Source organism: Tupaia chinensis, unplaced genomic scaffold, assembly GCF_000334495.1.
Source record: "Tupaia chinensis unplaced genomic scaffold, TupChi_1.0 Scaffold000234_1, whole genome shotgun sequence".
Taxonomy (NCBI): domain Eukaryota; kingdom Metazoa; phylum Chordata; class Mammalia; order Scandentia; family Tupaiidae; genus Tupaia; species Tupaia belangeri.
The window spans coordinates 1,481,334-1,508,893 of record NW_006159712.1 but is presented as its reverse complement, the minus strand read 5'-3'; the positions used below and the strand labels follow the sequence as shown (position 1 = coordinate 1,508,893).

The following is a 27,560-nucleotide window of genomic DNA, read 5'->3' as shown; positions in this document are numbered from 1 at the left end:
TTTTTTTTTTTTAATTCCACCACTTGACCCTCAGGTCGAAATCTTTTGGTTTAGCATACCCAAATAAGATAGCTGACATTCCCTTTTTAGAGCATAAGGACTTGGAGGTGAACACAAAATGATGTCTGGAAAATAATTTCTTTTCTAGTGGCTCTGAATTGAGTGACAAAAATAGGATTAATTCCTCTGGTTCATGAAAAGTTAGAGGCAAGGAATTGACTAAAAGGTTAGTGTGTTCTGATTATTTTGTAAAAGCAGCCTGACCCATAACCGCCCGCGGTTCACACTGCTGGAGTTCTGTGTGCTAATTGTGGTTTATGTTTTTAAGTCACTCTGAGAGATTTGAAGGGCTAGGGTTATTTTCTAGTCAATTGGCTCTGTATGTTTTATCTGACACAATTGGTTAAATACATGAACCAAATGGATAACATAGTAACAAATTGAATTATAGTTTCAGTTAACCAAAATTACAATGTGTGTTGCCCTAACTCCCAAAGTTAAAGAGGCTATTTTGTCAACTCTTAGACAACAAGTTATATGACAATTCTGTTTTCAGTGTTATGATGTACTTAAATCATAGGTGGGTTCCAGCAGGTGACATGGTGGTTAAGGCACTGGATTCCCACATGGGTGACTGAGGTTCAAGTCCTGGACCTGGTGGCTTGAAAATCACAGTGGGCATGTGTGCTTGCATGCCTGAAATCCAGGGAGGAAAATGGAGGAGAAGGAATCCTGGAGTGGCCATCCCCCCTGGGGGGTGATTTCTCACTTTCCCATCTCTTTGGCAAGCACATGTGACCTATCACAAAAACTTAAAAAAAAAAAAAAAGTAGATCCTGTTATTCAAAAATAAATATACTTATTTATGTAAACAAAATTAGAGAAGATAGTATATGATGGTTAAATTGTAAGTGCTGAGGCTTTCTGGAAAGGGAACACCTTCATTTCCAACTTTACAAAAGGCCCCATCTTGTGAATATGGTTGGGTTGAAGAAGAAACCTCATCCTAAGAACTCCAGTTGGAATTGTTTGCAGTTGGAAAAATATAACCAATGGACTTCCTTCCCATGTTAGACTTCTCATGTAATATAAAATACTTATTTCACTATTATTTCAGTCATGAAATGACATTTTCCCCCTTAGAAATAGTGAAAATCTAAGTGTTTTTAAAGTATACATAAACACTTTTGACTTATAATTGCTTTTGTTTCTCTTTGAAAAATCAGATGTTTAACAGTGTTGCTGAACATAAGCAGAATGTGGAAGCCATAATTAAGAACATTAACACAATTTCTTTGGAGCTGAAGAAGATGAAAGGTAAATATAGACTCACTAAATTAAAATGGTCACGTATTATTGCCATAATAATTGTAAGCAGAGCAAACTCATGCTCCTGCTGGGGTGGAACTGAATTTTGCTCACTAATTAGGATTTCTCTATTTCTTAAAAAATGTTTGTAGTACACTGTGAGGTGGAGCTCCAGAGACAGATTTCATCTAACATCGATCTAGGAGTTAGCAGACCGGATCCCTGTCCCCGACACTTACCTGCTCATCTTGTCTAACCCTCTAAATTTACTGCCCTTCCTTCCCATGTAGACATGACTATGGTACATTCTGTAAAATCCGTGCCCTTGTCCATGAATCCTTACTAAGCCCCTAAGATTCCTTCCAAAAGAAAAATGGTATGTTTGATTCAGTGAGTTGACTATTTTAAGCAGAGTAGAATTAGAGTAGGTCGTACAGTAGAATCAGGTCACATGTAGGTCATGCTGTTTAGCCATTCACCTCAGACGTTATTTTATCCCAGGCATGGAAAGTGGCCATGATTAAATATTGGTAGGAATGATCTCCGACTACGCTTTCCTATATTGAGGAGCTCCCTATCTCACAAGTCAGCCCTTCCCATTTTAGATGGCTTCTCCTTATGGACTAGCTGAAATGTATCCTCCTTTTCTTTTCACTTACGGTCCTGTTTCTAACCATAACAACTAAATATGTAGTCGTTCTTTTTTTGTTTTTTTTAAGAATTATTTTATTTATCATCATTATTTTTTAATTTGCTACAGGGCACATATGCTTACCAGAGACAGAGAGAGAGGGGGAAAATGAGAAAGCAAGCCCCCAGGTGTGGGGCTCGAACTGCAGTTGACCATGTGAGAGTCCAGCACCTTAACCACCACACCACCTGCTGGTCCATGTAGTTATTCTTATAACAACTCTTGGATGTTTGAAGATAGTTTATGTGTCATTTATAAGACTTTCAGCTTCGTGTAATGAATACCCATTTAAAACGACTTACACAATAAGGAAAAACAAGATGCAAGGTAGTCTAGTACTAAAGTTAATTTGGAGGTTTAAAGTTTCTTTCCATCTTTCACCTCTGTTGTTCATTCTGTCACTGTCATGGTCATTACCTTCAGAGGTGGCTATATATAGACAGCTTCTCTGCCCATGGCTTTTGATATAGATTTCCCCCCATCCCTCTAGCACATTTCCCCTTTCCTTTCATTGGTCAGATCTGCATCGAATGCCGATGACAGCAGCTGTGGCAAAGGGGCATGGGACTGCCGAGGCCAGTTTGGACCAGTCAGGACTTCCTGCTGGAGCTGGGGAGAGGAGCACCTCAAATGGAATCAAGTGCCACCAAGAAGAAGAGGGGAGTGGCTGTTAGTTAGGCACAAAATAATCCACTCCCACATGTTCTGTGTAGGTAGCTCTTCCTAGACTTTGATCAGGGAACCCTGCTCTCTGAACAGGTGCGAATAGATGCTGTGCAGCAAAACAGAGCCTGTTCTTGTGGTCACATCAGTTCAGGGAGTGCTTTATGCTATGTATTTGTCTTACAAACACTGCATATTAACAAAGGCTCTGAGGAAACTGATACAAAGAAACCCAATTGACTTATCTCTCAAAACCAATCTCGACATTGCAATAAAGTTTCTCCTCCTAAAATGCAAATCTGCTGAAAACCCTGATTTGCTCACCACTGTCCTCAGGATAAAGTCCAAACCTCCTAGGAGGCCTGTATGAGCCCTTGAGATCAAGTCCCTGCGTACAGTTCTGTTCCAGCCTCTTGTTAATCTCTGCAAGTGCTCTGCTCCAGCCGCATTTTACTATTTGCATGTCCGTGCATCATGTCTTTTGTGTCTTTTAACCCATACATCTTCTGAAATCTCATTGCCACACTTCTCTCCACCACATCGGGCTAGCCTCTGTGTATTGAGGTCACTCACATTGGAAAACTTTTTGAGCTAGTATTTGACCCCTTCTACCCTTTCATATGGCATCATCTTGTAATTGTGTGTTTACTCACTTTTCTTAGCCCTGCTCCACTAAACTTCTTAAAGACATTCCTAGCACTTAACTTGGTGCCGTGATAGGATAGGTCATTAGAAAATGTTGAGTGAAAAAATAATTCTCAGCCTTCTTTCCTCATGTGGCTTACCAAACAATAACAGCCAGATTTATACCCTCCAAGCAGCCTAAGCGAAGAGACCAAAAGTTACTGACAGCAGAGTTTCCCTCAACAAAACAGCCCTGCTGTCCCACCCCAGAATCTAGCAGCCACGGGCGTAGAGCTTCTGATCATCTGTTTATAGCACTGGAGCTGAGTGTGAGCAAGCTGCTGTGGCAGAGCCAATACTCAAGGAGCCCATGTATTGATAGTGGGAAAAGCAGAAATGAAGCCACAAACAGGCTTGATCAGTGAAGAAACGAATTATGAGGAGCGATGAACGCTTCAGGAAAAAACATCTGTTAGTATCCATGTGGAAGTAAGAGAAGATGCTGTATGAAAAAGAAGTAAAAAATACTATTTTTAGAGAGAGGTTTTAGTACAAAAATACTATTTTTTAGAGAGTTTTTTGTTGTTGTTGTTGTTGTTTTCTTTTCAGCCAGTACACTTGCCAGAGAAACAAAAAGTGAGAAATCACCCCTCTAGGGGGGCTGACCATGCCACAATCCCTTCTCCCCCAGTCTCCTCTTGGGGTTTTGGGCACACATGCACACACACAACCAGCATGAGTTTTAAGCTGCTGGGTCCAGGACTCGAACCACAGTCAACTACATGGAAGTACAGTGAAATAGCCATTATGCCATCTGCTGGTCCCTATAAAAATACATATTTAGAGAACAGAGAAGAGCTATTGGAAATGAAAAGTATGACAGAAATTTCAAACTCTGTGGAAGGGTCAAAAGCACACAGTGGAAATGTGGAGAATGTAAAGAAAAATTGGAGATGGAAAGTGGTGTAGGTGGGGTGAGGACTACAACATCATTAAAGGAAATCCAACACTCGGTAAATAAGTGTGTTAGAGCCTGGACAATGGATTGGGAGAGATTCATGAAAGAAATCATTGAAAAATCTTCTGGAGCTGAAGGATATGAGCCTCTACAAAATAAAAGAGGTCAACCCAATGGGTGAAAATAGACCTATATTAAGACATGAGAGAGTAAAAAATTTCATGAAACTTCTGAAAACAACAAGCATTAAGAATTAGAATCATATGAGAATTCTTTGTGACACCAGAAGCTAGAAGAGAATGCAACGATACCCATGAGAACTTGAGTATGATTTCTAACCTAAATTTCTATAGCCAGTCAACTTACTGATTGAACATTGGTATTCAGAAATTTTCAGACGTAAACATTTTACCCTCTCAGGAAGTTACTGAGGTGCTATCTACCGAATGAGGTGGTTTCTACCGAATACGTACAACGGTCCTAGAGAGCAGTCAGTCTCAACCAGGGCAAATCTAACAGCTCCAGATGAAAGTCTCCAAGATGGAGACTTTCAGCAATCATACCTAAGGTGTTGGTTATGACAAGAGGAGCTTTACTCAACTGTGGGGATGTTAGAGATAGATTCCTGAAAATTAGGCAATGAACAACAAAATTATTAACTGTAGTGGGGAAGGGGTGGCTAGCTAGCAGACTCAGCTGTGAAGAATATATAATTAACATTTAAACATTAAATATTAATATTTTCTAAGTATATTGGGGGTGTGTAGGGTAAGTGAAAGCGCTATATCTTAATCTTAAATACACAGTAACAAAAAATACCAAAAATTGGGGTTGGTGGGAACTCGTTATTTGGCGATGTGGAGGTAACCATCACCCCTGCCCCCAAAGGAAAATAAAAATAAGAACAACAGGGACACATAAAACAACAAAGGCAACAAAACAGCTGAAAAAATTGAAGGTGGTTGCCTCAGGGGGATGGGACCTGCTACTTTTTAATGACATAGACCTCTTCACATGTATTAACTTAGATGAAAATCAGTTTAAAGGGTATAAATACAATTTACATCAGTTGCAGTTTAGTAAGATACCTGACTAGTCTAGCTAAAGAGACCTCTCGTAAATGTCTGTCATCTTTTTTTTTTTTTTGGCAGTATATAAGTCTGATTTTAAGTCAAAATGGGGCACATCTGGATTGTAGTTTCACCACTAGTCACGTGAACTAATTAGGAGTCAGGGAATAGCTACCTGAAGCTATAGTTTCTGGCCTGTGGGCTAAAATGTGCTGTGTTGTTTTGTTTGACACAGAGCACTCCCAGCTACTGCTCTGTGACCTTACTTTACACTTTACTCGGCCTGTGCAGACAGAGGACTCAACGGAAGCAGAAAAATGCAATGCCCTCTCTGAAGAGTCTAAAATGTCAGATGTACCCCTTGCTCCTAACAGATTTTCTACCTGATTTCTGATTCATTTATTGTGAATTTCTGTTTTTATTGTTGAATTAAATATCTGGGAGAATTGAGTTTACTAATATACTTAATGTAATTTGAAGCAAAATAAAGATAATATAGAGTTGTAAATAAGTAATGTTCTCAAGGGCTGTTTCATTTTTTTAATCTTTTTTTATTTATTTATTTTTTTAGGTTTTTGCCATAGTGTGCGTACTCACGGGAGAGAGACAGACAGTGGGAAAGTGAGAAATCACCTCCTAAAGGCGGATGGCCACTACAACCCCTTCTCCTCCATTCTCCTGGGACTCTAGGTACACATACACATGCACCTGGTGTGATTTTCAAACGGTGAGGTCTGGGACTACAACTGCGGTCAACCATGTCAGGGTCCAGCACCTTAACCACTATGCCACCTGCTGGTCCCTCTTTGTTGTTTTCATGTTTTTATAAATGGCTCATTTATTTCACTAATGATAAGAGTACCATCTAGAAAATTGGCCAGAGAGTACTGTTTATCTTTTACCTTATGCTTGAATTTGGCTCAAGTTGAAAGAGAATTACTAAATTATTCAGTGGTGGCATGAGTTGATGGTAATCAGAACTCTTCTGCTAGCTGAAGCATTTGTTGGGCAACGTGTCTTGAAGTCCATGGTTAGATTCTAAGGACTAATTCATCAAATATGTCTATTAGTTGTATTTCTGAAAGTTGGCTTAGAGCTCTCCTGTTAAAAACCAGTTTCCTTCACAGGAGCAGGTAGGAGCAGGGCAGTAGACCCCACCAGGTATAAAGCATTGCCTTTGGGATTCCAGTGAGCAAGGAGGTCTGTCTCAGCCTCTGCACTCCCATTCTGGAGAGGAGGGCTGACTGGTCGGTTTCTGCAGGATGTTTTTCACTGAGCATGGTCCTGAGTACCTGGTGTAGTTGGGGCCATTCACAAGGCCAGTGGTCAAAACAGGCCAGGTCCAGCCAAAAGAATGGAGTTGCCAGTGCTAAAGAAAGAATGCTAGTCATGAAAACTAGTTGTCCATGGGGCCAGCAGTTAGTGTAATGGCTATGTCACTGGACTCCCATGTAGTCAAATGCAGTTTGAGTCCCGGACCTGGTAGCTTAAACTCACACCGGGCACGTGTGCGTGCGTGCCTAAGATTCCAAGAGGAGAATGAAGGAGAAGGGATTGTGGCGTGGCCATCCCCCCAGGAGGTGATTTCTCGCTTTCTGTCTCTCTGTCTCTCTGGTGAGCGCACATGCCCTATAGCAAAAACCTCTCCAAAAAAAAAAGAGAAAATTTATTAAGTAGGGAAGCCAAAAATTTCTGTTGTTAATAAAAGTTAGGTAATAAAAACCAAGCCCCCAAAAGGAAAAACTTGAAGAGCCAATTACTGTTTTGCTAAATACTAGGATTTTGTCTGGCTACATACTACTATTTCTAAGTGAAATTTATAAACTAGTTGAACTACTTGAAAGGATTTATAGAGTATTTGGGAAGGATCAGAAGGGGCTTTTATGACAGTTGTGGGAGGGGGCAGAGAAGAGTGGTATGTAATAGAAATGTCTCCTCAAAGGTTTCACCATATCATCGCTCCACCTTCTCAGGAAACCTTCAGTGAAGGTATCGCCACTGTTCATCGCTGGAAAATGGCGTGGAGTTGGGTAGGGGACAGAGCAAGTGCGATATGAGTGTGGGTGTGGAAAGTAAAGTGCCAAGTTAAGGCCGAGAGTATTAGACACCAAACCCTCATCTCTGAAATGTTTCCTCTTGGTATTTGTAGCTCACATTTGCTTTAAAGCAGAACTATAGTAGAGTAGACTAAACAATAAAATCTATACACTTGTTTTAGAAACCCAAAGGGAAAGCAGAAACACAATTTTAATCCCAGGAAGTTGTCTCAACACGCATTTATCTTTTCATTTTAAAAAAAGTACACAAAAATCCCTGAGAAAAACACCACCAAATAAAGTAAGAGTAAAATGTTTCATAGTCTCAAATTATTATTGCTGAGAAAATGAGTTTTAATGATGTTCAGATTCTGCATATAAATATGCCCTGCATATTGATGATGGCTTCTGACTGACCAAAGGTTTGACTATTTAAATATAAGTTTTATGTGATACCAAAAATTATGGTTAACAGTATTTTTAAATGACTTCTGTACCTGTGCAAACTTCCATTCTTTCAAATGGGTACTCAAAATGCACATCATTTAAAAAAAAATGAATTATTATAGTGCAGTACTAGACTTCAGATGTGGACATTATTACCCATGCACTTTACAAACACTGAAGAATAAATAAATTATGGGATATTTGACAGTCTTCAAGCACTGCTTTTAAAGGAAAGGACAAGACATTTTGTTCATGTTGAGGGGTTCGATTCAGTCCTAAGTCCATTACCCAAGTTGATTGATCTCCCCGAGTTGGCAACAGAGGCAGGAGGAAGGGTCATTCGCTTGGCTAGCTGGCTACAGGTACCCCGCAGCATGCGTCAATGTGCACTGGTATCTGGAACCTCGGTTCTTCCCATCGATGAGCAGAAGTGGCATTTTCCTGAAGTAGTCAATGATATCTGACACAGACAGAAAGTCCTGAAAGAGTCAAAGAGGGGGCTAAGTCAGTATTGGGGTGGAGAGCATTAATCTCACCCCCGGTTTTCGAAGTCTGCATAGTGGCGTCTTGCCTCTTCAAGTTCTGCAGGTGGTAGGGGGAATGTAAGATTCGGCAACTATTTTAGGGATGCCTGAAATAGAACCTTGAAAAACTCCTCACCCCCACACACATATGCACAAACATATATTTAACTTCATACAGGGGGTCATCTCTCTGGTTTGCTTTCATCTCTCTGGTTTGGGTTTCTGGAGCCCTGTTTCACAGGACATGTGAGGAATCAGGAGGTCGAACATGATTCATGGTGTCAGGAGGTGGGACAGCGCAACAGTTCCTTTGTGGCCTTTGTGCCCTGTCCCCGCTGACATCTCCACACTCACAAGGGCTCGGCAGCCAAGTCTGCACCCATAGCCTGGCTCGCCCTATCCCTGACGGCCAGACTGGGAAAGGGCCCCCTCGTTTGTCTACACATGGATCAGAAGTCATCCCGGTACACCATCAGAATGAGGCACTTTGTCCAAGGTTCAGCTGCCCTGCTGCCTCCCTCCAGAGCAGCTGCAATGAGTGGCCTGTGCTGGGGCCTCCACACTAGACCGAGAGAAATCTTGGAGAGCAGACACCTATTTCTACAGAGCCCGTGCAGCTCTAGCCACAGGGACAAGGCGTTCGAACATTTGACCAAAATCATGTTTTTTCCCCTACTCATTGACATCGTCAAAACTTAGAAGTATTTGGAATGAATGGAAGTTATAGATCAGTAGTTCCAACTTTCAAGATGTTTCATTCCAGAGCTTTGAACTTTGAAGAGCCTATTTGCCGCATTAAGTTTAGTTTGTTCATTTCCTTTGCAAAAGACAACCTCGAGGGTTTCTTTTAGGTCATTTCTGACTGCCACCCAAAGGGTGCCGGCATGGGAATGTAAACCTTGGCTGGATAGAGGAAGATATTTTTGTTAATTTGGCCCTCTCTACAGAGCCACATCTCTGTTTTTAGTAAGAAATGGCTAAAGTATTGAAATACTCTCTACAACAAATATTCTAGCTGTTCCCCTTTTGTAAGTGGCATCAATTTAAAATGCAGCCATATAAGTACACTGTCATTTCACATTAAAATCATGGCACAGAGGTGAACATTAGGGGCTCGCCTGTGTCACCCATCTAATTGAGTTTTTTGAAAATGCATTAAGCGATTTTTTTAAAAATTTAGATTATTTAGAATATTAGATAGAAGAAAAACTCCTGTAGCAAATTTAGCCACTGATAATATTTTGCTTTATTTTTTTTTCAAAAATCAAAGGCTTCACTATGCAGTTTAACTCTGGAGTTGTTATACAGTATGGGCTCCCAAAGAACATTACAGTAAGGCCCATGGAGATACCTAAAGAAACATAAGAAGAAATTAGGGAAAATTTGAAACTGGCAGTCCTTACCTCTTTCCCGCGGAGTCCAGTTCCCAACAAGTAAACTTGACTTTCTTCCTGATAACGTATCTGGATGTTATAAACTTTATCTTTGTACAGCACCATGAGGACATACGGATTGGTTATTGTTTTTTTAGAGCTGTCTCTGACCAGAAAAGTGCCATCCTAAAAGGATAAGGTCTTGTTACTATGGGGGCAGAAAAAGTCAATACTTCTGTTTCCCATAAGAGCAGTAGGCGGAACTCTAGGATTTGCAAAACCCGTCAGCCGATGAGTCAACGAACACTCAGTTCTCCCAACAGCTAAAGATACCACGCGTCTTAGCTTGTTTTTGTTTTGTTTAGTTTTTGTTTTCAAAAACGGCAGCAGAGATTGTGCCAAAGAAATTTCCAAGTCAACCTCTTTGAAGTCTCTTGATGAAAAAAGGAATCTTTTTAAATGAAACAAACAGTAGATGGTTGAGTTGATAAAGGGCTATGAAAAATCAGGAATGTAACGGGTAACTGAAGTTCTATCTTCCTACTCCCTAGCCCTAATTTTAATTCCCTAATGTTTCCTTTCCACACTAAGTCCCAAAACACCCAAATGCCTAGGAATCTATGCCTTTTAAAATCTTTCGATCTTTCGATGTATGTTCATACATCATATACCTGCGTGAAATTGAGTGTGAACCATCTGTGTTTTTTTTTAGAATTGTTTATTAATTTTGTTTATTATTATTTTAAAATTTGCTATAGGGCATGACTGCTCACCAGAGACAGAGAGAGGGAAAAATAAGAAAGCAAGCTTCCAGGTCCAAGACTTGAACTGTGGTTGGCCATGTGGGAGTCCAGCATCTTAACCACCAAGACACCTGCAGGCCCCCCATCTGTGTTTTTAACAAGCTTTTTTTCTGATATTTACTAGTGTTGTGATTTGTTCTTAATTTTAGTTTTTATTCAATATACTATTGCTTCATAATATTAACACCATAAAGAGCAAATGTTAAAATAGAATTAATTAGTAAGGACCCATTTAAACCTCTCCTTCCTTTGTGTACTGAATCAGGAGGCCTTTAAATAGTCGTAAATCTGCAATAATGGCCTTTCTTTGTTCTTTTTATACCAAATTAATTGAGGTAGTCAGAACATCACTGTTAAACAAACACATCTCTGGACCAGTGATTTCACGGCCATGGCTCAAAATTAGAATTTTGAACCCCCTCCCCCAGAGTCCACATAGCACTCAGACTAATTAGATTGGAATCTCTAGGTGAGACCCAGGAATCAGGATTTTAAAATTAACACCTTAGGTGATTTAAATGTGCTACTAAGGTCGAGAAATACTGTCAAATTTAGATGAGAAAGATGAAGGAGCTTTGCTTTCTACTCTCTGATAGATTTACAGTTCCAGTTCAGCAAGGGGCCACAGGGCACCTGTTTAAGACCTCATAATATTATTAAAGGACTAGCTAAAATGTCCTGGGAGAAAGGGCAAAAAATTGCTACTTCCCTTTCAGTGCGGCTTCCCTTACATCAATGTGGATCCCACTTGCGTGTTAAGAGAAAAGTGCGGCCTGACCAAGGCAGCGCCTCTGTGCAGAGCCTGGGTTTAATGGGAGTTTTGGGTTTGATTGCTGGCACGGCCTAAAGCAGGTGTGGGCAGTGGCGTGTGCCTGTGGTCCTGGCTGGATGGGGGGCTGGGCAGGAGGCTCACAATGAGACCTGGTCAAAGATACCTCTCTTCTTTCCTTTCTCTCTCTCTTTCTCTTTCTCTCTTACTCTTTCTCTCACATAGAGAGAGAACTGGTAAGATGCTAGAAATTTAGAAGAGAGTCTCTCCTTTTTTTTCTTTTTAATGTTTGCTGTGGGTCATGTGCGTTTGCTGGAGAGAGACAGAGAGAAAGAGAAAGTGAGAAAGCACTGCCCCCCCCCCCACAGGGGGGCGGCCAGGGGATGGCCATGCCACAGTGCCTTTTTCTCCATTCTCCTCTCAGGAGTTTGGGCATGCATGCACATACACCTAGTGCATTTCTCAAGCTGATGGATCTGGAAATTCAAACTGTGGAGTCAGCCATGTGGGATCCAGTGCCTTAACTTATGCCACCTGCTGGCCCAAGAAAGTCTCTCCTTTTTTCTAGAATTATTTTATTGAACTTTCTTTATTTTTAATTTGACCAGAGAGGAACAGAGTGAAAGAGAGAGAGAGAGAGAGAGGGAAAGTGAGAAAGCAAGCCGTCAGGTCCAGGACTTGAACCACGCTCAGCCATGTAGGAGTCCGGCACCCTTAACCACCATGTCACCTGCTAGCCCCTAGTCTCTCCTTTTGACACTATGGTACTAATTCCTATGACAAGATGAACTCTTTTTGTTAATGAAATCTCCTAAGAGTCTGCCAACTAAGCAGCTGCCTTAATGTAGACTTTTCTGCCAGCCTAATCATTTCCAGCACTAGGAATCCTTGCTCTGGATCCTGGCATTAGTGGATCTCCTATGAATAGCATCTGGCAGGAGAAATGGCACCTAGCAGAATTCTTAGCCCATAACTGGTTCTCAATAAAAGTCAGTTTCCCCTTCCTTCCATTAATATTTACAACTACTTAAAAATAAACTATAGCACAATACCTGGTTTATCCTTCTAAGAGCAGCTTCTGCCTCTTGTCGGGTAATGTAAGACACGTACCACTCTTGATTTAATGAATTCTGAAATGTAAATTTTAAAAAGCCGAATAAATTTTGCAGTTACATATCTAAGTAAAAAGAAAAAACCTCCAAGTGATAATTTCCATAAATCATGACTTCAATTCCATGAGGTCTGAAATATTTGTTTTCTTAATTTCAGTATAGAATTATTTAAGTGGGACCAAATAGAAAATATTTTGCATGAACCACTTTTTATCCTGACACTAGTTGTGAGGGTAGCTACGAATAAGCATTCCTTATGTAACAAACTCCAAGCAGAAGGATCTAGGTAAAATTATTTTTTTCAGGTTAGTATAATAGCATGCTTAATGAGAACACTGGGCTAAGGGGCAGCTAAGTGATTTATCAAGGTTTTAAGCTAGAAATCATGAAAAATAGGATTACTTTTCTCATTTAATACAAAACACACATTTGCCATTGAAATGATCTGAAAGAATATCATGAAAAAAAAAAAAAGACCATATTTCTTCATCTGGCTCCTCTCAATTTAAAAGAAGTAAATAATAAAACTAGTAGAAGATGAAAGTACAAAAGTGTTCAACAGAATTTTCTGATTCATTTTGGGAGAACAAACACACAAATACAAATAAAAGCGTATACTTCATTACCTCTTCTTCCCCAGGGGATGGTGGCTGAGGTTTGTTGGGAACGGGCAAGGGCAAGCTTCTGCCTTCTGCTCTGACCGGTGGCCGGTTGGCAGGGGCTTTGAAAGGGCAGCAGAAAGTTAGTTTCCTGGGCACCGTTGTTTACTTGTCAGAACATATTCCCCACAAGAGCCCATGCACTTGTTTAATAAGTAACATTTTAAGAAACCATGGCTTAAAAAATATTTTAGGACCAACAGGTGGCATAGTGGTTAAGGTGCTGGAAGTCCCATTCCTAGGGGCTTGAAAATCACACCAGGTATGTGTGCGAGCATACCCAAAATGCAGGGAGGAGAATGGAGAAGGGTTTGTGTCATGACTATTGCCTCTGGGAGCGATTTCTCACTTTCCCTCTCTCTGCTCTCTCTCAGTCTCTGTCTCTCTCTGGCAAGTGCACCCTATGGCAAAAACTTAAAATAATAATTGAACTAGTGTGAAACCCTGAGGGCTGTCAGGCATTATTCTGTAACCATACCTGTAAAACTCTGAAAGCAGAACTTTAGTTCAAGTCATTTCCTAAATTTGCATGTTACATGATGTCAAATGACTAATTTATGAAAAAATCACAATAGTGGGGTTTTGTTGTTGTTGTTGTTGTTACTCTTTTTACTTCGTTTGTTTTTAGTTTTGATATAGGGCACATGCTCACCGGAGAGAAACGGAGAAAAAAAAGGAAAGTGAGAAATCACCCCCCCCAACACACACACACACACACAAGCGGTGTGGCCACACCACCACCATAATCCCTTCTTCTCTGTTCTCCACCTGGGATTTTGGACATGCATGCACAGATGCCCAGCATATTTTTCAAGCCTCTAGATCCAGAGCTCTAACCTCTCAGTCACATGGAATCCAGCCACCTTAACCACCATGTCACTGGCTGACCCCAAAAGTCATGATTGCTTTAATGTGAACATAAAAAAAAATTCAGTAGACAGATCTTATATTGATTCCTGTAATATCAACATGCCCAGCACGAATTCCCAACCTCTGATGTAGAAACAGTGCAATAATAAAGATAATTATGTTCTCATTGTTTTCACAAAAAGAAATGTAAGCTACTCAAGAAAGATAAAACGGCTTTGAGAATACTGTTAACTTCCAGAACTAAAGTTTGCTAACTGCATATCTTAGTGAATCCTCTAAAGAGGTAGAATAGTTCAACTCATATAGGAAGCACTGCAAATTATCTGAAATCTTCACTGGCACCTATAAATTACCCTCACGTGTGCCTCACTTTCTCTAAAACTCTTGTTTGGTTTGCAGTGCCAGGAATCTTCATGAAAATGTGTCCCCTCATCTCAGGAAAGGTTTGATGGTGTTGATTCTAGTTGCCAAAAGTGTTTACTATGTGTCAGAGCTATTAAAAACTGAAAAGTTCGGGACCAGCAGATGGCATAGCAGTTATGTCACTGGACTCCCACATGGCTGATTGTGGTTCGAGTCTCAGACCTGGTGGTTTCAAAATCACTTAAAGGCACTTGTGCAAGCATGCCCAAGATTCAGGGAGGAAAATGGAGGAGAAGGGATTGAGGAATGGCCATCTCTGCAGGGGTTAATTTCCACTTTCCCTCTCACTGTGTCTGTCTGTCTGTCTCTCTCTGGCAAGTGCACATGCCCTAAGAGAAAAACACACACGCACACACACACACACACACACACACACACACACACACACAAACCTGAAAAATTCTCTGAGTGTGAGTTGAATGTTCTCTTAATTCTTCAACTATTATTCATTTGTTCATTCAACAGATATTTATTCAGCACCACTCTGTCCAGGTCTAGAGGGAGGTGAATGCATGCTCTATCCTTTCTACCCTTCAATCCTCATAGCAACATTATAAGGAAGGTATCATAAGCATTTTGTATATGAGGAAAAATGGCTCAGAGTCTAAGAAAATTGTGTGCTGTAGTGGCAAGGTCAAGGCTTAAACCTGTGGTTCCCAGACTACTGCACCTGAGTAGGAATCCTGAGGAACTATGAATCACCTACATACAGCCCAGAAATCTGCATGTTAACAAGTACCTCAAGAGTTCCCCACCAGGGTTGTTATTACACTACCATGGTTACACCACTGAGAAGGAGAATTTACTGCGTAATGGAACCAGCATCATTTAAGATGGCCTTCCCTATTCTAAGTAAATAGATAAAGCTGGCCCTGAACAGCAATGCCTTTCTTCTCCAGGTTTCCAATACCTTCACCATCCCACTTTTTTTTTTTGGAGAGATTTTCACTGTAGGGCGCGTGCACTCGCCAGACAGACAGAGAGAGACATAGAGACAGAAAGCGAGAAATCACCCCCCAGGGGGGATGGTCACGCCGCAATCCCTTCTTCTCCATTCTCCTCTCGGGATCTTGGGCACACACGCACACGTGCCCAGCATGAGTTTTAAGCCACCGGGTCCGGGACACGAACCGCGGTCGACTACGTGGGAGTCCAGCGACATAGCCATTACGCTAACTGCTGGTTCCCACCATCCCACTTTTTCAATCCAACACTTGCAACATTTTTAAATGCTTGTCAAGTAAATGAAATCTTACACTATAGGAGAATAATAGAACCTAGGCCTATGTTACATAGCTGTTTCAGAGTTCAGAAATTATTCTCTTCCTGCTTCTATACCTTCAGAGGAGCACCACAAAATCATGATTCAAAACAGACAAGCATAGGTAATTTTTATTGCAACCACTCACCATCCTTAACACTTAGATCCTCAAAGGGATAGTGACTAGTATTTAGACAAAGTACTAAATGTTGGAGCAGCCAGTAGAGAAGACTGAGGACCAGGTATCCTGGCAGTCATCAGGGAAAAAGATCAATTATAATTATGTAGTATTCCAAAAAATAATTAACTATTTGTGTTAATAATCAACTCAAAATCAAGAAAGGAACTTACTTTTGGGGAAATACTGCTGTAAGTGAAGTGTTTGGAACTCAGATGCTCACAGGAGCCAGCCAGGTAACACAAATGTGGGTTTGTAAAAGACAGAGTTTTGGGGATTGTGAAAAATTGAAGAGAGTGCAAAAATTTGGAAATCATATAGTGAACATGGACACTATAACCTTATATGTTTAGAAAACATTAAAAACATACTGGATACCACTGGTGTCAGGAGTGGGAGCACACCTATACATGGAATGATGTGTCCAGTAAAACTATATATGGAATGATGTATCCAGCAAAATAAAATATGTATGTTTCTGGGAAAATTTTTTTTCTTGAGCTATAATTCAAACCTCTAATATAGTTTTCAATCTAAGAAAGACACTGGTGTGTGTTTCTGCACATGTTTAAAAAAAGCTTTATTCATTCTTTCAGTGTTTTAAAAAATTGAGTCAATATTTTAAAATTAAAATTGGTTAATTTAACATTAAAAGTTATTTTCAACTTTTCTCAAAAAACAAAACACAAAAAGGTAGAAAATCTGGCAACACTAGGCCAGTTTCCTGGCATAGTGAAAGTCTTACTAGGGTTGGATAACTACACATAATCATTTGGCCTTCAGTCATTCACCAAGCATTTTACAAGTATCACATACCAATCTCTTGAAAAACCTCATGGATAAAAATAAATCTAGTCCTGTCTTATAGGCCTTTAAAGTGAACTAGCAGCATCAGCATCATTTCTGTTAGAAGTGCAGAAATTTGGGTTCCACCCAAGATGAACTATATTAAAGTCTGCATTTTCACACAGTTCTTAGGGGATTTGTATGCACATTAAAGTTTGAGAGTGCATTAGCACCCTTTGGTGCTATTAAAAAGGCAAGTCCTTGGGATCAGCAGTTAGCATAATGGCTATGTCGCTGGACTCCCATGTAGTAGACTGCGGTTTGAGTCCCAGACCCAGTGGCTTAAACTCATGCCAGGCGCATGTGCATGCGTGCCCAAGATCTTGAGAGGAGAATGGAGGAGAAGGGATTGCAGCATGGCCACCCCCCGTGGGCAGTGATTTCTCACTTTCTGTCTCTCTCTGTCTTTCTGGTAAGCACATGTGCCCTATAGCAAAAAACTCTAAAACAAACAAACAAACAAAACAAAACAAAACACCAGGCAAGTCCTTGGGCCTCACTGTAGACTGACTCAATCAGTATCATTGAGTTCTCTTAATCTCTGTTTTAAACCTGCTCCCCAACTCTTAATCCAAGGGAAGAGTCTTCATGGAAGCCTGAAACTACAGAGAAGTTAAAATACTATTCTAAGCTTTGGATGGGAAGGATGGGGAAGAATAGCTCCTTGTTAGAGGAAGGCTTAGGACTGGCTTCCTCATGAAGTGTGTGTGTGTGTGTGTGTGTGTGTGTGTGTGTGTGTGTGCGTGTGTGTAATTTTATGTGGACTCTTATTCCCGCAGTCCTTGGCACACTATAGACACTGAATAAAATGTTGAATGAGGACCTCAGATACTTTTAGGAAACAACAAAACCTTTGGCAAAAGGCTTTGGGACAAGTTGAGATCAGTCATAAAGGCATATTGACTGGATGGGTCACCAGAACCCAGAATACCAACCTTGAGAGAAGTATGGTGGCAAGGAGGCGCTCTGTGGAAAACTGCTACTACTGCAGAGACAAAAAAAGAATGGATTTTAAGGTGGGTTGGTGATGGGGCCAAAAAGGATCACTGGGGTTAGAGCCAGACTGCAAATGCTTCTTGTGTTGTTATTACTTCCTTCTCCTCCTCTTTGAAACTATGAGGGCTAGGTGAAGGGAAGGAACTAATGGAACTCATGCTCCCATCTATGATGGACTATCCCAAATAACAAGTGTCACAGGCCAAACCAGTAACAAAAATGATATAAAGGGCCTTCAAAAGTTAAATAGGTGACTGCAGTTTGAGGCCTTTGAGTTTGACGAATGCCAGAAGCCCTCTGCGGAGAGGACCACTTATATTGGTGGACATGCAGTTTGTGAACAGTGAATCCCCAGGGCTTCACACTTTGCAGAGGAGAGGTGGGAAGCAGAATTGCTAGAAGTTACTACATAGGAGAGTGACAGTGCTTTCAGGGATGGGGGCAGTAAGTGATGGTCTGTGGGGGACCTCCCCACCTATCAAGCTAAGCAGTCATCCCCTACCCATTGATCCACACCTTCTGTAAAAGTCTGTTCTGCACAGCAACCTCATGTGTGTGGTACATTTCTATAATGAAGGATGGGGTTAGAGCCCAGTGTGGGATGAAGCGACATGAAAAAAATAACAAACATGAAAAGAGGAAAGATGAGAGAGAAAGAGACAAGAAATGAGAGAAAGAAAGGACAAACAGGTAAGCGAATGAGAAACAGAAGCAGAAAACCTGGCAAGAGGCAAATAGGGAAAATGAAGAAGTTTGGGAATCCTCCCAGATGCCAGGGGACTGCAAATACTGGGTTGTTGGGAAAGTCATGATGCATTTATGCATAGAAAAACATGGGAAAATATGTCACAACTTTCCTTTAGTTTGTGAGAAAATAGAATTAAAGCCAAAGTTTACTTTAGTACCAATAATTTTTGAAATCCATGCATTTTTCCCCCAAAATATGTATTCCTATGGACTTTTCAAAGACCCCACCTATTTGCCAGAAGTGGATAAGTCTTGCTGGCAGTTGAGTTTTCTACAACCAATCCATAGGGTGGGAACTTGAGTTCCTCAAATATTAAAGAAGAGGATGAGCCAAAAGGGCTAGAGACCTTGGGGGTCACCAGGAAGCAGCTTGTTGGCTTGTTAGGGAAGAGTGACCTGTGTCTTTCTCCCTCCAGGCCTCTGCCTCTGGGCAGCCTTATTCTAAGTCCTGAGAACTGGTGCTACTATTGAGAAAACAGACATGCATCGAATTCTTTGCATCTGCTAAGTGCAAGGCCCTTTTTCTTAGTCTCCCCATCTAAGATGCAGTACTTAAGCTAACTGGTAATCTTAGAGCAGCAACAGGAACTGGCCTCATGGAAGATAATCTCTCCATGGACCAAGGGTGGTGGTGATGGGATCCTGGGATATCCCAAGTATACCACATCCAAACACTCCATTTCCACCACTATCACATTGCAATGAAACAATTACAGAAGAATAGGGTTCATGCTTTCATCCAGTATCACCTCTGATCCAATAGGAAGTGGAGCCCAGGTCGTAATGCAAGGGATGGGGAATGGCTGCAAACACAGATGAAGCCTCACTCACTTGCCTGCCACCCACCCTCTGCTGCACAGATAGGGTGGGAACAACAGGCATAGACCAACACCAGTCATGGCCCAGGGGTTGAGGACCCCTGTCCTAGAGTTCTCCAGGATTGAACCAGAAATGTCGCCTCACAGAATATAGCATTTTACCACTGTGCCACCATCTGGCTCTGACATATTGTTCTTAATGCTCAGTTTGGTTTTGTTTTCAGACCCCAAATGTTCATGTCCTACTACCCAGTGGCTCATTTCTGTCTTCCTCAATCCACCTGGCATTACTTTAATGTTGGGTAGACTCAGATGTTACATTCAGCTCAAATTTAATGACTAAATTACAAACCTTTCTGAGAATGCCCCAGACATGTGAGAAGACGAGAAGGCATGCTTGGGGCTTGGCTTGGTAGATCTTGATGGGAAAGTGTTGGAGCTCATAGGAAGTAGTGCTGGCTGGGGCAAAGGTCTCTGATGCACTGTGGGGAAGGTAGGAAAAATAATCAATGCAGTTGTCAGAATTCAAGAGTCATTAAACAATATTCCAGAACTGCTCTCAGTTAGAAATATTTGGTACAAAGGGAAACACAAAAATCCCAAAGATCAGATCTAATTAGGAAGTGGCAGAATGGAACTCCACGCTCCCAAGGTTTTTCTAAGTGCTTTACCTGCTTATAATACATTTCAAAAGTGCCGTTGTTCTCTATCATTCTCTATAATATCCACTTATTTTATTTATCTTGTTTATAAAATGCAAACTTGGCAGAAAACTTGTGAACTGGAAAACTTATGAATTTCAAAAATGATCACAGGTTTTATCCTATGAAAGCCAACATTTTGTGTTCTTGGATTCATCTGCAACTACTAACTCTTTACCTACATATGTCAGAAGTCATAAGCATTAGACATTCTTCTATCAGATCATACATGCAATTTTTAATTCTGTTGTATAATTAAGCAATCTACATGGTGATATATAAACTTAGTTCTCCTTGATAGCCCAACCAAATAACTCCATTCTACTACAATTATGCAAGAAACCGGTTGACATATGTCTACTTAATAATTAACCTAACAGTTAGAATTGATTCTGTGGAGTTCCTGTGCTTAATAACTCCATTTGAATGGCTGAACAGAAAAAATAAAAGAGTGAGTTATAAGTTGTAAACAAGTTTTTCTGAACTTACCATCATCTTCATCCTGTTAAAGAGAAGAAAATAGAAGATATTAACTTATGGTCAAAACATAATTCCTAAGAGAAAAACTACATTTATCAAGAAAGTAAATTCCATTTCATTCTTTAGCCTCTCTGTTATATCTCTCCATTATACATTTATTGCCAAGACTAGAACTTGCTAGGTGATTTTATGATACTTAATATAAATAATATCTAAGAAGACTCTAATCTGGGACTCTTTCCATGTACTTAGCATGAAACAGATTTTGAGGTGCCTGAAGGAGCCCTGAGATATAATGATGTCAACAATATCTACACTGTGCTCAAAAGATTTATACACACAATGCTTTATTCAATTCCCCCTGCATTTCTTTAAGAATTTAGCATCCTCCCTTTGCAAATGCAAACATGATGCTGGAAAAAATTCCTAGCTTGCAAGACTTTCAGGAATAAATTTGACCCCAAATCTGTCTGACCCAAATCCCAGCCTGCTTTTTGGCTTTCCATTGCAATGTCTACTCTTCTTAAAAGCACTATGACCTTAGTTATATATAGCATGACTTCCAAGGTGCATGACAAGCCTCACCATTTTTATCTTCAGGGTAACCTTGTGACACAGTCTCAGTTCCTATGATTCAATGAGCATCAAGACAAGGGAAAGACTGTTTTCTCTTCTCCTTAGATAAGCAATGAAGTTCAAAGAGACAAAACAAGTTTGTCAGATTAAAGGGCCAACCTTATTTTGTTAGGCCAGGCCCATGGTAGTCAAAAAACACCTCCCTCAACGTGTTGTAATGACTAAGTTAGTTACTCCATGTGCCTGGCATGTGTTAAACTCTTTAATAAAAGTTTGTGGGATTGACTCCATAGCCTATGGTTAAGGGAGCCAGATCTCACATAGCTGATCATAGCTGAATGCTGGCTCTGATGACTTGAAAAACACTCCAGAAGCAAGTGCCAGCATGCCTCAGTCCCAACAAGGTGGATAAATAAAGAGGATCATGTTGTGACCACACATCCCCTTTCTCCTTCTCTCTGCCTCTGGTGAGCACACATAAAATCTGGCAATTAAAATAAATAAATGTGTGCTATTATTAGTCTGAAAATGTATTGAGACAAGGCAAGAAGAACCACACACAGGATTGTTTGTGCCAGTTGGCCCACCTCGAGTTCCAGCAAAAGGCAGGACATAGACGCACACGAGCTTCTGAACTCCTCAGGAAATCACTCGCCCACACTGTTGCAACCACTTCCCTTCCAGTTTAAGAACGCATAACTCCCAGATTCTTGTGACAATTGTCAATTCTTCTGTAGACTAGGAACCTCAAGAATGTGATGCTACCCTCCTTGTCCAACCTAACCTCCAGCTTTCTGCCCTCCACTTTGTCACGATGTCCCTGAAGGCTCCATGGACATTGCCACCCACCTGCTCAGAACATTCTTGAAGCTGGAATGCACCTGGCCTTTCTTTTAGGATGACTCAATTCTGTGTGTTCCCTGTCATTCAGTGACTGCCATATGTCTCAACTCCTCTGAGAAGTCTCTGCTGGCCCCTTGAGCCACATAGACCACGTTCTCCTCTTAGCCTCGTGAGATCACTGCATGACTGCATGCGGGTAAGCACAGTGACATGGGTGTGCCTGTCACCATGTTATATTATCGCTTTTTGTGAATGAACACAGAAACTGCAGGCACCCGTGGGCTGAACATTTGAATAGCAGTGGCTGTCCAACGGCCTTCAGAGGGCTGACAGTGTAGAGACACTCAGACAGACCTGGATGTAGATATCGTAACTGTGCAACTTACAATGAACATCTTATTGCAACCACTTCCCTTCCAGTTTAAGAACGCATAACTCCCAGATTCTTGTGACAATTGTCAATTCTTCTGTAGACTAGGAACCTCAAGAATGTGATGCTACCCTCATTGTCCAACCTAACCTTCAGCTTACTGCCCTCTACTTTGTCACGATGTCCCTGAAGGCTCCATGGACATTGCCACCCACTTGCTCAGAACATTCTTGAAGCTGGAATGCATCTGGCCTTTCTTTTAGGATGACTCAATTATGTGTATTCCCTGTCATTCAGTGACTGCCATATGTCTCAACTCCTCTGAGAAGTCTCTGCTGGCCCCTTGAGCCACATAGACCACGTTCTCCTCTTAGCCTCGTGAGATCACTGCATGACTGCATGCGGGTAAGCACAGTGACATGGGTGTGCCTGTCACCATGTTATATTATCGCTTTTTGTGAATGAACACAGAAACTGCAGGCACCCGTGGGCTGAACATTTGAATAGCAGTGGCTGTCCAACGGCCTTCAGAGGGCTAACAGTGTAGAGACACTCAGACAGACCTGGATGTAGATATCGTAACTGTGCAACTTACAATGAACATCTTACCCCTTCTGAGCTTCAATTTCCTCTCAATAAAAAAGAAGAGATGATGCCTCAGAGGGTCATTACATGCAGGGTAAATCTAAATCTAGCAGTGACTAACCATGTTGGTTTGCCTGGGACAGAGGAAGTCCCTGAGACATGGGACTTTCAGTGCCAAAACAGAAGCCCCAGTAAACAGCAATGCTTGGCCACCCTGACCTGGCTAGCTTGGCAACGGGCGCGTAGTAAGCATGCACTCAATGCGGCTTTCCCTTGTCCAGCCCATGGAGGTATAGAGAGGGAAAACAGAGGCCTTGGAAACTCTGGTGAGAGGCCCAGGCTCCTTGCCATCCCTCACTTTATCTTCTGCAAACCCACCCCGCCCCAGTCCCTCTCCTTGCTAATTACCATCTGGTAATGGGGCTGCAGTGAACCCAGCCAGACTAGGACCCCTCGAAGGGACAGGAGCAGGTAATACAGCATGATGGGCTCCAGGGGAAGATCGAGACTGCCAAAGACGGAGTCACCAGCATTCCAGAGCCTGCTGTGTGCAGGCCTTACTCCAGTGCCAGACGTCGGTGAAGGCCAAGACCCGTGTAGTCCCAGCCTCCCCAGAGCCCATGTAGGCTTTCTCTGTCCCATTATCTACAGAAGGCTATTTTGTACTTACATTCTCTCTTCTATCTGGTCCCCATCCATGCCTGAAATAAATTAGGGCAAAGAAAAAGAACTGAGCCTCCAGAATTTGAAAGAGCTAGCTTTAGAATACAGATAGTTCCACTTAATCTAATAGCGAGAAATCAAAGCCGTTGAGCTGTGGTAAGATGGGAAGGCTCCAGCAGAGAGGCAGGCCAGGGTGTGGAAGAGAGAGCTGGTCACTCAATGTCTGTCATCGCCACATGCTGAGCTAGGACACTCTGTCCTGGGCAGCTACTGCAGCAAATAATTGTATATGTATTTTTTAAAAAAGGGTTTAGTCAGCAAACTAACTCTTCAGTAGCAATGACATTTCACGGAGTAGATGTTTCTCCAAGCCAGTGAAAACATTCTGGGTATTGTTTTCCTTTGCTGATGCTTTAAAGCAGCCAGCTTAGGGTCAACACTCAGTGTAAAGGGAAAACAGCTGGCAGATGTTCCTGCTTTTGGGACTTTTTCAAAGGGGGCTCAGTGCAGTTGGCCCAGAGGAGCGAGCTCATCAGACAGATGTGGTGACAGCTGCCTTAGAGCCGCAGCAGGCATCTGTACTGCCTGGGCCCGCGTGGCGTTCTCCTCAGGGAGGGGGTGAGCAGGACAATCTGAACGCCTCCTCTGTGTCGGATGTTCGCATGTCATCAACTCCTGCTGGGTGCAGCGATGGTATTGACATTTTACTCACTATGACTTTTTGCATTCATTTTTGGTGATTTTTTAAATATCGCATTAAAATATTTTGAAACTCAAATATGGAAGTTTTTTGTTTGTCTTTGTTGTTTTGCACACCCTAGCCTCGGCCCGGACTTAGTCCTTACCACAACTGAGCAAGGGCGACAGCTATGAACCCCGATTTCACAGGTGAGGTACTGAGGTCAGGGCCGGATGCCGGTGCAGTGGTGAAGCGCCATTCACTGCGAGGCAATCCCATATGGGAAGGTTTCTGATTCAGAGAGACCTCCCGGAGTGCACTGGGCAGGTGTACACCCCTGATCTGGGGCTGGCTGAAGGCTGGGGATAGACCTCAGCATCAAGACCCCGTTGGGGACGCTTTCTGTCTCTGTTTCTCTGTCTCTGTCTCTGTCTGTGTGTCTTCTGCTCATGGAAGAAGTAAACAAATAAGCTTAAAGACTACTTAAGAATTAAGTAGTCTTGGTTGTAAGAAGTAGGATCAGCCCCGACCCTAGATACACTCATATTAATTGGTCAACAGGTTCCCGATGACTGTATAGCAAATTCAGAAATGCTAGCGCATTTCTCAGTACTCTGCAGCATACAGTGAGGCCAAGCAGTAAGGAAGACACCAGGGTGACCTCAAAACCTCCCCGTTTCCTCTCTGCTACCTGTGCTGAAAAACAGAATGGCAGACACAGTTCCTATGTACCCTGACGGCTTTGCTGTAAAAGCCTTCCCTACTTCAAAGGTGGGAAATGTGACCTCAAATCTGATTGGTTGCAGACGAGCTCTCCACACAGAGGAGGCTTTCCCACACTTCTGGGGAAGCTCTCTCTACTCATTTATAGTCAGATTCCCATGGTCTTCAGAGCTACCCTCATATTTACATCCAACCTGAGACACTTGAACATCATTCAAGCCACAGCAACAGCAAGACAAGAGCACACCCCCGCCCAGTCCCCCAAGGAGCAGCTGTGACCATCAGTCCCGGGTGCAGAGTGACACTGCCCCGTGCCATCATTTCTGTTTGAATGACAAGCTCAAGCAACAGGAGACAGTTACTTTGGCACAGGTGGCTTCTTTCCTGTCAGAGGGCTATTCCTTTCATGTCGTTCTGTAGTTGGTGGCAAAGGAGGCTTCTGTATCTTGGGTAAATGCTCCCCGAGGGGCCTGCAGAGTTCAGAGAAAAAAAAAGTGTGAGACACAAACACAACCGCCAGGGACGTTCTGCAGATGCCACGGACCCCACAGACCCCATGGACCCATAGACCCTGTGTGGGTGTGATGTTGCTTACCTTCCCGCTGGAGTAGAGGGCTGCAAGACAGGAGGAAAAGTATGAGCCGCTAAGTACTTTGTCCAGAATAAGGATAAGATATAAACCAAAACAAAAGCCTTACCTTGTCAGAAAATGCTGGCTTCTTTCCTGCAAACAACAGATAGCAGATGGGCCTTAGATTCGGGACGTGGTAAATATGAGGTTTAAAAATATAGTTCACGGAACCAGGAAGCCCTTTAAGGTTAGGTCTGTCCATTGAAGAGTCAGACACTTCAGACCCAAAAGGGTCCCTTCACAGAGCACCTAATTTCATAGACTCAGAAATTAAGTGACTTACCCACAGATACACAGATACACAGCTTTGTGTATATCCAAATAGTATTGTGGTTCTGTGTTTCTTTTCAACATTTGGTGCTTTTTTGTTTGTTTGTTTGTTCGTTTGTTTGTTTGTTTGTTTTTTGCTACAGGGTGCATGCACTTACTAGAGAGAGAAACAAACACCCCCCTCCCCCATAGGGAATGATCACACTGCAATCCCTTCCCCTCCACGTCTTCATCCCATTGGGATTCTGGGCACACTTGCACATATGCCTGGCATGTTTTTCAAGCTACCAGGTCCAGGACTCGAACTGCATGGTAGGCCCTATGGGGTCCAGTTGCCTAAACCACTAGGCCTTAGGGCTGGCCCAACACTTTACTTTCTATAACTGAGGATAGAAAGGATTAAGGTCTTCTCAGATTTTATGCCTCTTTCACTTGCTAACAAGTGGTCTCTGTATAGCCTGTTTTATTTCCACATCTGAAACAAACCCATTTGCCATGAAGAGATGACTTTTCCTCTAGACATGGAGTAGAGTCGTGTAGATCATTTCTCTTAGTTTCTGAAAGGACGGGGTTGGGGGGAGTTTCAGGAGATTCTCCTGGTCTGCTTCAAATCCCCCCCCCCTTTTTTAAATTGTTTTTGTTTGTCTGTTTTACTTTCCTCTTAGAATATGCAGGCTTCTGAATAAATGCCAGATGCACCTGAGGATTCCACATCGCAAAGTTATTCTACGCAATTCAACCGGTATCTGAAGTTCCCTAGAGTAGGAAGACCCCTTGTCTTCGATGTGTTGAAAGTATTACCAACTGGATTCAACCAGGTCTAGACACTAATCCTATAAGACCTTGAACAATGCCCACCTCAAAGGAGCATTTTGAGTCTCAATTTCTTCAATGATAAAATGGGGCTTCTAGGTTAAGACAGCCGGCATTTGCTGTAAGCATGACCTGGCAACTTGTACAGACAGGGTGGATAACTAACTGTTAGTTAGCTCCCTTTTCTAGCTTGCCTCCATCCCTGGGCCCAGTTAACACCCTAAGGTGACTGGTGATATGATTTACCTGGAGCTGCATTTTTACAGTGTGGTTTTATTTCGTGGGGACTGAGAATGTGCCATACCCACTATAGGTCTTAGGAATACTGTCCCACTGTGAAGAGCTCACCAGCTAATGGGGGGGTGCATTTATTATTGGGGTGGCCTCTAGTGCATTGGTTAAGTGCTATGCCCTGGGAGTCAGACCCCACATGGTTAGCCCTTGTTCAAATCCTGGGTAGGTATGCTTGTGCGCCCCAGATCCTGAAGGGATGGAGAAATGCAGGAGTAGGATTGTGGTGTGACCACACCCCATTGAGGGTGCTTTCTCTTCCTCTCTCTTCTTGTAGAGTACACATGCCTTCCGGCAATAAAGAATAAAAATAGTAAAGGAGAAATTTATTACTTACGAAAGTTTGGTTTGGAATGAAATTCTACATAGCTTAGGAAGGATGCCTAGAAAAATTAAATTTCTACCCTTGGCCTAAATAGATTTTTCTTTAAAAGAAAAGAAAACCACACTGATTTATATGTATTCTCTGGGCATATTGGAAGTCTTATGTCAAAAGTCTAAGCTTGCAAGAAAAGGACAAGACAGGATAAGGAGATGTGTGTACACAGACCACACCCAAGGAGAAGCAGGTGCCACCCAGGAGCTAAGGGCAGGAGCTCTACAGTCAGACTGAGCTGGGTTTGGGTTTCTACCCCCAACACTGAAGGATCTTGGGGAGTTACCTCTCTGTGCCTCCGTTTCCTCATCAGCAAAATGAGGATGATTCTAACAGCCTCTCCCGCATAGTATTGTGGAGGTGGTGCGTGGGGAAAGCCTGCA

General features: G+C 42.1%; 2 protein-coding genes across 8 annotated transcripts in view; one reads left to right on the top strand and one right to left on the bottom strand.

The window, feature by feature from the left end:
• CUNH5orf58 (chromosome unknown C5orf58 homolog) overlaps positions 1 to 5,961 on the top strand; it is a 16,388-nt gene extending 10,427 nt beyond the window's left edge. For 3 of the 5 annotated variants that reach the window (XM_027771824.1, XM_014587761.2, XM_014587760.2), the window contains exons 2-4: positions 149 to 226; positions 1,227 to 1,317; positions 2,519 to 3,881. In XM_027771824.1, coding sequence (XP_027627625.1) covers positions 1,227 to 1,317; positions 2,519 to 2,673 — 246 coding nt within the window. In that variant the 5' untranslated portion in view covers positions 149 to 226 and the 3' untranslated portion in view covers positions 2,674 to 3,881. Of the gene's footprint in view, positions 1 to 148; positions 227 to 1,226; positions 1,318 to 2,518; positions 3,882 to 5,549 lie in introns of those variants that run through there. The other 2 variants (XM_014587763.2, XM_014587762.2) reach the window with 2 other exon arrangements.
• A 2,026-nt stretch (positions 5,962 to 7,987) lies between these two features.
• Positions 7,988 to 27,560, bottom strand: part of LCP2 (lymphocyte cytosolic protein 2) — a 50,769-nt gene continuing 31,196 nt past the window's right edge. For all 3 annotated transcript variants that reach the window (XM_014587764.2, XM_014587765.2, XM_006148358.3), the window contains exons 11-21: positions 25,495 to 25,520; positions 25,392 to 25,411; positions 25,159 to 25,266; positions 23,402 to 23,432; positions 20,367 to 20,379; positions 19,529 to 19,658; positions 17,551 to 17,600; positions 13,005 to 13,099; positions 12,319 to 12,396; positions 9,725 to 9,880; positions 7,988 to 8,276 (exon numbers count right to left, since the gene is read on the bottom strand). In XM_014587764.2, the coding sequence (XP_014443250.1) occupies positions 8,154 to 8,276; positions 9,725 to 9,880; positions 12,319 to 12,396; positions 13,005 to 13,099; positions 17,551 to 17,600; positions 19,529 to 19,658; positions 20,367 to 20,379; positions 23,402 to 23,432; positions 25,159 to 25,266; positions 25,392 to 25,411; positions 25,495 to 25,520 (830 nt within the window). In that variant the 3' untranslated portion in view covers positions 7,988 to 8,153. The remainder of the gene's footprint in view (positions 8,277 to 9,724; positions 9,881 to 12,318; positions 12,397 to 13,004; positions 13,100 to 17,550; positions 17,601 to 19,528; positions 19,659 to 20,366; positions 20,380 to 23,401; positions 23,433 to 25,158; positions 25,267 to 25,391; positions 25,412 to 25,494; positions 25,521 to 27,560) is intronic.